A 13,714-nucleotide genomic window follows, 5' to 3' on the forward strand; every position below is an offset into this window, starting at 1 on the left:
CCTAGTGAGGATAAACAGTACGGAAAATGAATAAACGAATTATTACTATGAGGATTTAAAAAATATATATATATTATTATTATTATTATTATTTTTTTTTTTTACTAGCGAGTACCGCCCCCTGTAGGTCGTTTTACAGAATGCAGGTAATTCAACTAGGTGATTTGTTCTTCCCTGTCTTGGTGGGCAAAGCTGTTGTCTTCATTTAATGAAAGTAAAGCATGTTCTTTGCACATGTCAAACATTGTTTATGCTTACATGATTCTCCTAATAAGTGCATTTTATTCACATGTAGATGTAAAAATCTTTCCTCTTAAGACATGGTAGATATAGTTTCCAATTGTTAAGATCCATTATTCGTTCTTTTGTGTTTCTACTAGGAAATGTGCCACTTTTTTTATTTATTATTATTTATTTTTTTACTGTGACGTTCCAAGCCTGCTTTCACCAGTAACTTATATCCAGGTACATGGAAAAGGGAACACTACACACTTTTAAAACATTAAACAGATTAATCTTCATGATAGACGGCACAGTGTACGACTGGTTAGCACAGCTGCCTCACAGTCCTGAGGACCCAGGTTCAAATCCGGCCTTGCCCGTGCACGTTCTTGCCGTGCCTGCGTGGGTTTTCTCCCACATCCCCAAAACATGCATGGTAGGTTAATTGAAAACTGTGCCCTGCGACCAGTTCAGGGTGTACCCTGCCTCTTGCCCAGAGTCAGCTGGGAAAATTTAAGGATTTTCATGATGATTGTTGAGTCTATTGTGAATGTATTCAGAGTGAAATTGTGAGACCATCGATAAAAATCACAAATGACATTGTGACACAGAAATGACTGCCAGACAACCCTGTGTGCATTCTCTCAGTTTTTTTTTTATTCATTTATTATTCTTTAGGAAGAGTTCTGTTTGGAATTACAAAATGCACTGGTAGAAATTGTGCTGAGACAGGTTGAGAGTGAAAGAGAGATTAAGAGTGTGAAAGAGACAGCGTTTGGAAAGCGAGAAAAGGAGAGAAAAGAGATTCCACAGGCAGTTAGTATGATCCAATTTGGTACCCCTCGCCCTGCACGAACAATATCGACAAAACACATCATCATCATCATCATTGGATCTGCACTTCCTTTCTTTGTTTACACCCCCCCCCCCCCCCCCCCCATATATTCTGTGGTGTCTTCAACATTCAACTTTGTGTGGTGCCTCAAGCTCATGTCACAGGGGGAAAAAAACAAATAGACCCACCAAAGTCTCTTTTGTGTTTCGATCCCCTATTTTTTTTTTTTTTGGTCCTTTTTTGTAATATTTTTTGTTCTCAAAAATAGAAGAAAAAAAGGTTGCTTTTTAAAAACATCTATTTATATATCTTTTTTTTTAAACATCTATGAATTCATTAGTCTGTTTTTCTTTTATGTCCTGAAGATGACTGTTAACCCACAGTGTGGCATGCACATAGCACATGCAGTTCTTGAACTATAGATATTTTTTAAACCTTTTTTTTTTTTTTTAAAACATTTCTATTTAAAAAAAAAAAAAGATTGTTTTCTTCTCATTTGCAGCTTTACATTGCTTTTTGAAGACTTAGTGTGGTTAATTAGTGTAGATTTCACTGCAGCATAAACAAAAAAAAAACAAAAAAAGGATGTTGAGTGATCTGAGCTTTGGATGTTCCATCTGTTTTGACATCGCGCATACAATTTTGTATTTTATATTTGAAATTTTTTTTTTTAGGTATGGATCAGTAAAAATATCCACCCAAAGAAAAACGTCCTCACGATAAAGGTGGGATGTCAAATGTTTTGCCGCACAAAGACAGAAAGACAGTAGCACAAACACACACACCCACAACATCTGAGGGGCTTTTCTTGAGACCGAAAAGTTGCAACCAATGAAAAATGTGGAAAAATATCACTCCCTCTAACACACATGCGCACACACAGCCACACACACACCACAAGTATTTGCTACATAACTTATGTGCTATCTCATTCCAGTGTTGTGAAAAAATACTTTTCCGTGACATTCCGCTGAGGTTGGAAAGACACTGATAGGTTTCTTTTTTTTTTTTTTTTTTTCACGTCTTTGCTCATTTTTTCGGGTGCATTCTGTGGTCAATCTGTGATCGGTCTCCAGCTAAAACAGAAAATAACAGCTTCACATAACCCCAAGAATGCTGACAGTGGTGTTTGTGAAATGTGTTAGTCCGAGGCACACGTAGAAACACAGAAAGAAATTAGATATATACACATGAGTGATACAAAGCGTTAGTGTTTTCTTGGACCGCATACAAGTTTTTAGCTACTGACCTTGTGTAATTCACTTGCCTGTGTGGGTTCAAACAGACAAGGCAGCCTGTAGTGGTGTTGTGGCAGATTGAGCTCAAATGTTTTCTTGGTCTATAAGCGTTACAAGTGTGGGCAGAGGGATGCGATCATGAAGGTCATGGGTGGAACTGCCTCAGTGCAGGATGGGAATTTTGAAAATACAGGACAGGCTGGGGTCATAAGCAAACTAAGCAGCTGCTTGGGGCCCAAAAAGCGTGAGGATACAGTACATATATATTTTTTAACACATTAAATAGACAGGGTGTCCAAAAAGTCACTATACACATACACGTTTTTCTATTTTGTTACAGGTATCACTGGGACAGATGGGAAGCCGTCAGCATTTAACAGCTTAGGCTTTGCGCTTTTTCTAAGCATATCATTCCTTGCCCATGGCTCGTCAATTGACATTGGAGCAAAAGTGCTTCCGCAGTTCAGCACCTGTTTGCTTGAGAGCGTGATGAAGCCTAACATACTGACTTCAGGTTGTCAAGCATCATCATCTTCTGTGTGAAACTTTCGAACGACCTGAAGTCTACGCGGGTAATGTTTTTATCACTCGCCGAATCATCTGCTGACGGGTTTGTTGATGTCGAATTGCAGCCCCTTTCCCCGGTTTTGGGAGAACGCCTGCTCTAAGAGTTTGGTGTTTGCATCGGTAGTGGTAATAGCAAACTTTCTGCTGCGTTGTTTCTCAAGAACAGATCCTGTTTCAGGAATTTTGCAATGTGTAAATTGTACTGTGTGTGCTTTGAGCTTCTCAAACTGGTGCTGAACTGCAGTCGTGGAGAGAAAAACTTCTTGCCAGGTGGGAGTTTTGCAACGCTGCTCCAGTGTCAAATGGCGAGCCACGGGCAAGGACATGCTTACAAAAAAACTGCAAGGCCTAAGTCATCAAACGTCGATGGCCTGAAATTATATGGAAGAGAAGAAGTGAATAGTGACTTTTGGCACACCCTCTATAAACCTGGTGGAATGGGGGGCCAAAATCAAATGCTGCTTAAGGCCCCATGAAGCCTTGGTTTGACACCGTTCTCCATCCAAATTGTCAAAATACACTGGAACCTCCAACGTCGAACACCCTTAAGGCTGCAACCAAAATATTCTGGATATGTTCTGCAAGTGTATTTTTCCACTGAAGGTTGTCAGTGATGGCAAAGAGGAAAATTAGGATCACAGAATCTAGATGCATGACGTTGGAAAGCAGCACACATGTTCCCGTCGTAGGTGCTAATTGTAAAAAAAGAACAGGGTTTTGCCTTGTCGGCTTGGTCTTGTATTCAAAGTAGCTACGCAGTTGGCTGGTCCCCATCCAGGCTGCTCAGTACCGAATGCGGTTCTCCATCCCTTCTCTAATAAAATTTGGCCAACAGCCACATGCTGAGAGGTAAGTACATGAGACCTCTGGCATCGTTGTTGTTAGCGTGTCTTTTTCGGACTGATGCTGTTTCTCGCAGTACTATTTCGAAGTGGAAAATCAACCAACCGATCCTGTAGCAAATGTAACTGTGCTGAGTTGGTACTGTGCAGTGAAAAAAAAACAAGTGTTGGCAATAATATTAAAATGCTAATGCTCATAAGCATCATACTATAAATAAATAAAAAAAGATGGACTGTATATGGTTCATGTTTATATAATTTGATCAATAGTGGTAAAGACATACCCCATTAAAGTTCAGGTTGAAAATCAAATTTACTGATATAAGTGTTTGAATTAAAGGCAGTTGTTATCATTCAAAAGGTTATAATTGTTTTTAAGAAAAAAAAATCTGAAGTAATAATTTTCAAACTTTGAATGACAAAATGTCTATACTGTTATGTGTACCAAATGAAGTTTCATGATTTGCAACATTTCTAAAGATGCTAATTACATTTTTGGATCTATAGGATATTTCTCCTATTGCCCATGAAAACTAACACAAATGCATCTTTGTGTCTTCAGAGTTCCTTTTTTTGGTTCTTTTACAAATGATTTGTCTTTGTCACTCAAGCTGTCTTTCCCGTTAATGGCACTGGAGAGAGCCTCATTATGTTGTTGCAATACAGCAGAGGGATCTGTGAGCTTAAGTGCCAAGATGAGGCAGCTATCTTGCATTAGAATAGTAGACAGCAAAATAAATGGTTTGATTTCTGAGATACGACTGAATATGTGTGAATGAATTGGAACTGCTGCAGGATTTTACCATGATTACAATTGTATAAAGACAAGAGTGTAATGGGTTTAATGAGAAGTTATAGGATCATTTATACATTTTGATCCGCAGAATTTGGAGGGCAACACGTGTAATGTAAATTGTGCAAGTCATACGATTTTTATGAAGCTGCGTGTCTTTACCGTTATGCACTTTTGTCTTCACCGTTTTGCAAGAAGTGTATTTCAGAGGGACACCAATATTTGCTCTTTCAATAAGGATTGCCTTTACTATGAATGCCTAAAGTTTAAAATAATCAACAACTTCTTGAAAATTGGACTTTAAGTGTAGCTGTTTCAGCATTTTTTTTCTTTTTTTTTAGTATTATTATTATTATTTTTTTTTTACATTTTTTTTTTACAAGTGTCTTTACGGTTATTGATCAAATTATATGGTAAATGATGCATGTGCAAAGTGAAATGTGGCTACGCAAGACAACTTCTTGCATCCCTGTAATCTAATTGATCTCAACTGAAATATGTATATATGTATTTTATTTTTTAAATTGAATTAATTTGAAGTCACAGTATAAATTCCGGTCAACTTTGAAGGTTCCAGTGTAGCCTTAAACTTAAAAATTACTTTTTGGGCACCTTATCTCGACAAGAAAATCAATCTCCCATGATGCAATGGGGCAGAGTTGCACCCCAGGGTTTGAAAAGTGGCTCACTGGACAGATTCCTAAAATGGGACAATCCATCTTATGATCCACATGATTATTACATTGCATGTACGCGTTCCCTTGTTATGGTCAAAGAAAACAAGTTTCTCTCCACTCTCCACCTTTCTGTCCATCTGTTTCTGACCGGAGTATCTGGAAGAGCTCAGAAATGTTTCCAATAAAGACGAATGCTGCCACATCCACTTTACCCTGCTTGCCAGTTTATCATTTTAAGATTATCACCGTTGTTAAAAAAGTTCAGAAGACAAAAAGTGCATTTCCATCTGCGTGAGTGGCAAGCATTTGGCACACAACATTGAGACACGCAAGCAATAATTCTTTTTTTTTTTTTTTTCTTCTTACTTACAATGACACATGACCTCTCTATGACCTTTAGACGGAATATGAGGTTATAAAGAGAGGAATGTCAAAAAGGGGAAGAAAGAGAGAAACAGAAAGGTAATCCCCCCCACCCCCCAAAAAAGGGCAGAAACCTACAGCCTACAACAGGAAGAAAAATATCCCTCCCCTTACATACAGTAGATTCTCATTGTTCCTAGTATTTCCTTTTAATCATTCATGCAAGATCACACAGGGTTACACACGTCTTAAAAAAGCTGTGTGGTTGTACAACAGAAGATTCACGCTTGAGTGTTTTGAAGAAGAAGCGGAAGAAGCAGAAGCTGCAGTAAGAGAAGAAGAAATGCTGCAGAAAACTGGTTTGGTGGTTAAACCCATCATCACTCTGTTTTTCTTCAACACGGCGGAGGACGGTGTGAGTAGTCTGTTCCCGGGTGGAGGGTGATCTCCAGGAATAAGGGTAAACATCCTCGGGTTCCATCCAACCCGAGTCGACATCCCCCCTCACCCCCAACTATCCCACCCACTTACAGTATCCCTCTCGCCTCATACAGGCGGAGGGCTCGGCGTCAGTTTTGTTCTTATTTAAAGACACAGATGATAAAACTCATCAATATTCAACAAGTGGCTTTGGAATTGACTTCCTTTCCAGCTAATACAATTCAAGTTAGCTTTAGGAAGTAAAAAAAAAAAAAACCTAAATCTTATTTTTATCTCTGACTGTAAAGTGTCTTTTTTTTTCTTTTGTTTTTTTTTCTTTTTTTTTTGAGTCGCAACTCTTGACATCTTGTAAGTGGCTGTAGCTCTTGACCAGAGGCAGAATTTAAGATCACCCCTCCTACTTGCATCCTTCAAAGTTGTAGTTTGACGTTTGCTAAGTGATGAATGCAACACCAATGCACGTTTGGTACCCCTTCCTGTATTGTATTTCCTCCCCCTCCCCGCTCGTGCCTAAGCATCCGTGTTTCATTCCTTCATCCTGACGCCTGGTCAAGTCCAACGTTCCCGCAACATTTTAAGGACTGGCAAAGAGAAGGGCTGATGTCACGTAAGTCTGCATCCTTACGTCCCTCTCCGATCCCCAGAGGCTAGCACCAGTCGTCCTGCTCCTTCTCACAATAGTGTTCGTGCAGGCCCTTGCGGGGTCCTCTAGGGTGTCCCCCTGGGGGTGGTACCTTGTGAGGCCCACTGTGTTGGGGTCCATGGAGATGTGTGGAAGGTGACGAAGCGCGGTAACCGTTGGGTAGGCGACGTTGGACGGGAGGTTGCACTTGACCCTGAAGGGGCCCGGTCAGGGGAGTGCTTGAAGGGGGCACGTGGTGGACGGTCCGAGGTGAGGTACGGTTTGGCTGTGGGTATGGCGGCAAGGGGTGAGGGTGGGGGTTGTTTACAGGGTGCGGCTGGGGTGGAGGGAGGGGGTGTAGGTTGCGTGGCTGTGGTTGGGGAGGAGGTGGCAGTGGGTGGCTGGCCAAGGGGTGCGGGTGCGGGTGGGGGTTGCTGCCTGGCTCGTGGGCGGGTGGTTCATGGTGGGGTATGTAGTTTTGGTTGTAAAAGCAGCCGTCCCCTTCTATGGATCCTCCATCTGTGTCCGCCCAGCGAAGTGGGGGGTGATGACCCTGGCGGGGCACGCCATGGTGGGTCGGCGGAACGCCAGCAAGAGGAACCTGACCTTGGGGGGCATCAGGAGATAATCGTCGGGGTGCCGGGGCTGGTGCCCGCCCCTGCGGCCCCGCAGGTTGCGAGGGCACGGCCTTACGGACTACAGGGGAGTACGTAACGTGGGGGCGGGGCGTCGCGGGTGTCTGAGGCAACTGTCGTCGGCCTCGGCGCGGCGTGCTAGTCCCGGAGGTTGATGGAACAGGACTTCCACTGACTGAACTACTGCCCTACACGAAAAGTGAAATAAGGCAAATAAAAAGTACGAACCACAAATTCAACGACAGAACATAGAGTCAAAGACGGAAGATGACGAGAGCCACAACGAGGAAAGGATATATTACAAAGTACGAGAAGACAAGCACAATAAAAGCACAATTGATGTAAGTGTAGAGAAAGGTAAAGTATCAGTGCAAGGGATGGAGGTGAAAAAGACATGCCATGCAGAGGAGAGAAAACAAGAAGAGGAGGAAAAAGGGTTGATTTCTGGAACATCCATTGTAGCACAGAATAAATATGACATCTATACATGCAAGTATTGCATATACGTATTATATCTTGTGCAACTTTGCATAACATGAACTCTATAGATCACGTGTTACCCATTCTACACTTCCAGTTACATCATCCACAAACATGTAAAAAATAAAATTTGAACAAGTCATAGCAAGGCTCATTAAATGATATGATAATGTCCTTCCTTCTGCCAACCAGTAAGTGCCACAAATTTCCATTTCCAATATCTATATATAAATTCTATATGGCACATAAAAGAAAAAGGTTTCTCTCTTTCTTTGCTTCCTGACTGGTTGTAAACATACATATGATGCATAGGGTTGAAGTGCATACATCAGTAATGTTTTTTTTTTTTTTTTTTTTAAATGATTTTTTTTTAAAACGTAAATGATGTTGGAATGGAGGAAAGGGGAGTGAAGGGAGAGGAAATTGGATCCAGCATTCAGGTAAACAAATATACAGTACCATATGTATGCATATTTGGTGAGTTGTTCACATACAATCATAGGTGACTAATTCATATTTGTGTAACATCCACTCACCATTAGCCACAACATTCAGTGCGCCTGCACAATCTCATGATCCAATACAAGGACTGCAACGAACATTTTGCCTTTACAAAGACAATAATGCTCATTTTTGATTGATGCTGTCAGAGATGTACTTTTTTTAACAATATTTTTTATTATTATTGTTGTACTTTGCAGTAGAGCTGCCATTCCCCACCCCACAAAAAAAAATCTGATTTCCGATTTTATATCTGATATATCCAATTTTCATATACCCCGGTGTGTGTATAAGTGTATAATTCATTTGGATAAGCTGTAGGACGGATTGCATGTAGTAGCACAACCGCTGCTACCACCATTGTAGTGGATCAGTATGGATAATTGACTGCTTTTGCAACGTATAATATATTGGACAATGTTCAGTGCGATCGACGCTGTGATTGCCTTCCATCTGGCTCCTTTCTTGGCATACGTGAAACAATGTGAAAATAATTCTGCTCAAGTTGTCTGTTTCCTAGCGAGAGTTTTCCTTTTCCGTATCGTGCAGAGAACAACATTTGCTGCTGTACGTCTCAGTTTCAAATGCTGAAATGATATCTAAATTGAGCATTATTGTTATTGCAAACGCAGATTTTTGTTTTTGCGGCGCTTGTATTGGTTCCTATTAGCCAATGAATAGATATGCCAATATAAGTAAATGACACATTTCATTATCAAATATTTACTTGGATTTGCATATTTCTGTGTCTGCACGCACCAACTGAGATTGTGAGCAGATTACAAAGCATCACCATTACCGTGCTTTGTATGAGGAATTCCAAAGTGTGATCATCAAATTAGCCAGAGGCCCACCTGTCTGTGTGTCATGCAGTCACGACCCTCGCTGGGGGATCGTGACCAGCGCGGGTCCCTTTCTCGCTCCCTCTCCCTGTCGGGCTCTCTGTCACGAGAAGGCTTGCGGCCGTACTCTCCACCTCGCTCCGCAGCGTAGCGTTCTTTATCCACGGAACTGTGATGGTGGTGATGATGGTGATGGTGCTTGCGGTCTTTGGACCTGCCACGATCTCTGTCCCGATCCCTGTCCTTGGACATCAGGTCAACTGACTGGGTGTCTGTGCCAAGACCTGGTGGGAGATAATTAGTATAGCATCAAATTCATTTATACAGTAGGTTAAAGATTTGTTTTTCCCCAATAAGAGTGTTTTATGTTGTATTTAAGAGGATGCATTTATTTGAACAAATGATTGCATGACGACAGAATAACCTGAACAGCTTGCTAAACTGAATCACATCTCTACAGTATGTGAAGGTCCACCATGTGTTCATAAAATGCTAACATTAGCCAAAAATGTCCGACCTGTCATTTATTTAAAAAAAAAAAAAAGTCTGGGCGCTTGACCAATATGCATTTCTAACAGCATAAGATCTACTTAATACAATGAATACGAAGTTCAATTGAAAATCTCTGATATTTTGGTGGGAAATGGGAACGTTTCAGTGATACTAATTGACTGATTAATTGTCTAGATAGCAGGATACCCTTATCAAAACATGACATTTGTGAACACGTTGGTGTTTGCGCGTGTCCGTGAGGCCTCCAACCTGTGTCAGCCTCCGTGTAGCGACACAGTGACCTCTCGGAGGCACGATGACTGCGCTCTTTTCTCCTGTGCCCGTGCCGGGAAGCCCGACCTTCCTCAGATATTACACGCTCCATGTTGTAAGCATCTGGGCCTCCTTTGTCTCGGCTGCCGCGCCCTGACCTGCTGTGACCTAACGATGAGGCCGAGCGCTTCATGGGGCTGTTGTCACTGATGGTCTACGGGAGAAACAAGGAGGGACACATGCTGGGAGATTCATATTTTGTTGAAGTGTTGACTCTTGTAGTGTTTTTAAAAAAAATAAAATAAATTTTAATGGTTGACACAGTGCACGTGTATATGTATGCATGTATTTGATTGTAATCTGTTTTTAAACTTAATACACAACCGACTCCAACTTTCCCCTTGCATCATTTTAAATATTCCAGGAAAGCTACTTCATAATACTGTGAAAAGCAGTGACGGTAGGAATGCGACAAATATCAAGAATAGAGAGAACATCAGAGATGATGGCAAACAGCCATGCTTTTCATGCTTCTTTAAGTTGTAAAGAAAAACAAAGGCGTAGAAGGGTCAGTTTGTCTTGCACCATTCCTCTATCCTCATTTCCCATAACCCCGCCGAACATGGCACATTCCAGGCGGCAGGAAGCTCCGGTGTTCCTGCTCTGTATATCGTGCTTTGCCCCAGCCATGCAGGCACGTAGTGGCTTGCCTACGTACTTGACACGTGGCTCAAAACAGCAGGACAGAGCCAATGGTGCCTACGTTGCCTACAAAGTTGGTATGTAAAGTACACTAAATGGACAAAAATATTAGGAGACCTGGTGAGGACACTTACAGGAAGTGGAATCTAAATAAAATATAGGCTGGGCTGTGTTGGGAATCACTCCCAATCCAATATGTAGTGTGCCTTTAATAGTCACCATTTTATGGTGTTGTTCGAATGTGTAGTGATCATTCTGCCCAATGTTACTGTAGAAGCTTCCAATCTTCTGGGAATACTTTCTATCATTTGTTGGAGTGTGTATGTGGGAATTTTCTCCATTTGTCTAGAATAGATGAACATTTATGAGGTGAATGCGCTGACAAATTGTTATAATTCGGCCTAAAAGGTGTTTGATGTAGTGTTCTTCAACACCAAAGTCACCCAACCACGTCTCTCTGGACTTACTGGTGTCATAGTGGAACAGAAAGGGGGGGCTTCCTCAAATTGTTGTCACAACGTTGGTAGCATAGAATTGTCCAAATTGATGAATTAGTTGATGAAGTAACTGTTGTCCATTTAGTGTATATATGTAAACCACCATATACTCTGCTCTCCAAGGAGTAGTGGCACCGACAATCCCAACATATCCACTCAGGTCATTCCTCTTTACGTCTCTCCTCATCGCACACACAACATGCTCCCATGAACGCACACCCGCTTACAGTCAATACAAGTTTGCATGCAAGTCTGCAGGTATGAATGGAGACATAAAATGAACAAAACATTCATGACGAGCACACTGGCATGGAGGCATACACAAAGAGAGAACAAACAGCAGCAGAAACAGACGGATAGATGCCATCAGTTAGCAAGTGGCACTGTTGTTAATGACAAGAGGCAACGTGCTACAAATCGAAACCCAGCCAAGTAGCTCGAGAGGCTAGGATCACTTGTGAAGGTGACACCAGATAAGCTCATGCTGAGGAAGATTCAATTAGGGAAATTTGGACAAACTCTTGGCTTCATAAAAGGAGACAGACACAAAAGAGTCATAGCTATGTAGAAAACGATTGTAGTGTATACTAGTCTTCAGTGTTGTCCCTGAACGAGTTCAAGGAACGAAAGTTCCTGAACTAGTTAATATTTTGAGCGAACGTGAACTCAACTTAGTTCACTTTTGCCTGATGAACGTTATTGAGAACGCCGTCATTCTGGCGTCAAAGAACGGTGTTCGAACGACAGTATGTGTTCTTTTGTAATGTTAGTACATCATTGTAAAAATGTATTACTAGGAAAATTATGATTGTATCAGAATGCTTCAGTTAAAACACAATATGATCACAATGTAATAATATGGGATTGATTTTGTTTTGTAATATAAGAACAGATGAGACAAAATATTTTGTCAATATACTCAGCCAGAGCTGCAAGGAATGGAAAGTTATCCTTTCACCATCGTTGCTGTCATACATTGAATACCTGAGAATTTTGGAATATCTAATGAAAACTGTAGGCTATCTCGTGTAGTAGTCACACAAAAAACAGAATGGATGTTTGTCCAAGTTTCTGCCATTAAAAATGAGGAACGTTCTTACGAGCAATAACCCTGTGCTAACCATCGCAGTGAGTGCTAACAAAAACACATATTGATCGTCAGCATTTGGATTTATCCCTCAAAATCAGTATGATTCTTGCAATAATGTAGAGAGAAAACCATTTTTATTCCAAAGAAATGAATTGAGACAAAACTAAAATTAGCATCATGTAGCGCGGTAGCAAAACCACACACGTTACTTATATAGGCTTTCATTCCATCTACGTAAACACTATCTGGAGGAGCACTAACAAAAACCGATCAGGTCTTTTATACCCATTACTCCTGGATAATGTTTAAAAAAAAAAATCTGTACAGTTCTTGCATTGATGTATGGGAATATCCATTGAAAAGATGAAGAAGAGTCAAAAATGGCCTCTGGTTTGCAGAGCCCTGACCTGAACCTTGGAATTCAGTTACCAAAGAAATAGCGTGTCTTATTGTGCCAGATAATAGCTGGATAATCGAGATAATAATCCATGAAAGTTTAAAGATGAACGCTTAAAAAAAAAAAGGTAGCTATTAGGGCATGGATGTTAATTATGTGACTCAATGCCCAATGTCTCATTAAGCAGTGCAGTTCAGTTCAGCTCGCTAGGGTACGGTTTTAAACCGTGAACCCTGATCTTGTGTTACAGCATAGGTGAGATGGTGATAGGTGCGAAATCGTGTGAGATCATAGCATAACAGTGCGACCGTGGAAAGTACCAAAGGAGAACAATGGAGAAAATAACATGTTGTATTCTATGTTCTTGTCATGTGTTTGTTTATTATTATTACGTTAGAATAAAAACAAAATGTTTGTTTCAGAATGCCGCAGTCTGTTCTTGTTTAAGTCTCTATCAACCAATTAAACCAGTGATTCTCAACTGGGAACCGCATTTTCCTATTGTTGCAAAGTCGCAGCCCACTTTTATAGAAGTTCAGAACAATACAGATGTTTTTGTTTAAAAATAGCCTCCAAAAACACATGTACAGTATAATTATATTTTAAAATTCCAGTTCAAATAAGTTTGCTGTACCGCCAAAACCATATTGCTCGCATGACATCCGCCAGCCACAGGCTGAGCTGAATTGTATTTGTTTACAGCATAAACTTGTGACTAAATTGCAAAGAAGTAACATTTTTTTTTGTTGCTTTCCTACTATGTTGCATGTGGGAACTTGGGAATCCTTTGTACTGTTCCCAAAAAATCTGAATACAAATACATACAATTTTAATTAGCTGTCCCCAACCCACTGAAAATAGGTCCACAACCCACTTTTAGGCCCCGTCCCGCCAGTTGAGAATCTCTGAATTAAAAGACTACGGTGTGTCTAGTTAAAAACATTTGATACCGTACCACTGCAGTTGGTAATGCAATAGCGGGTACCCTTCACAACGCAAAGGCAAACACCTTCCTACCATTCTGGACTGAACCAAATTGCACTTCTTGGTGGTAACGCATCTGAAAACCGAGTCAGACTGACAGAGAGGAGATGAGAAGAGTGGGAAAAACAAGACAGGGAAGACAGGGTACATACACTGAGGTGACTGCCACGCTGCTTCCCCTTCCTCCGCTTCTGTGTGAGCACAGAGAAAACACACAAAAC

The 13,714-nt window shown here is 40.9% G+C and overlaps 1 protein-coding gene across 9 annotated transcripts in view; it reads right to left on the bottom strand.

The window, feature by feature from the left end:
* Positions 1-1,142: 1,142 nt before the first annotated feature.
* cacna1aa (calcium channel, voltage-dependent, P/Q type, alpha 1A subunit, a) overlaps positions 1,143-13,714 on the bottom strand; it is an 83,856-nt gene continuing 71,284 nt past the window's right edge. For all 9 annotated transcript variants that reach the window (XM_061699908.1, XM_061699907.1, XM_061699915.1 and 6 more), the window contains 3 exons: positions 9,821-10,037; positions 9,071-9,342; positions 1,143-7,423 (listed from right to left, as the gene is read on the bottom strand). In XM_061699908.1, the coding sequence (XP_061555892.1) occupies positions 6,626-7,423; positions 9,071-9,342; positions 9,821-10,037 (1,287 nt within the window). In that variant the 3' untranslated portion in view covers positions 1,143-6,625. The remainder of the gene's footprint in view (positions 7,424-9,070; positions 9,343-9,820; positions 10,038-13,714) is intronic.

Source organism: Phycodurus eques, chromosome 16 (assembly GCF_024500275.1).
Source record: "Phycodurus eques isolate BA_2022a chromosome 16, UOR_Pequ_1.1, whole genome shotgun sequence".
NCBI lineage: Eukaryota > Metazoa > Chordata > Actinopteri > Syngnathiformes > Syngnathidae > Phycodurus > Phycodurus eques.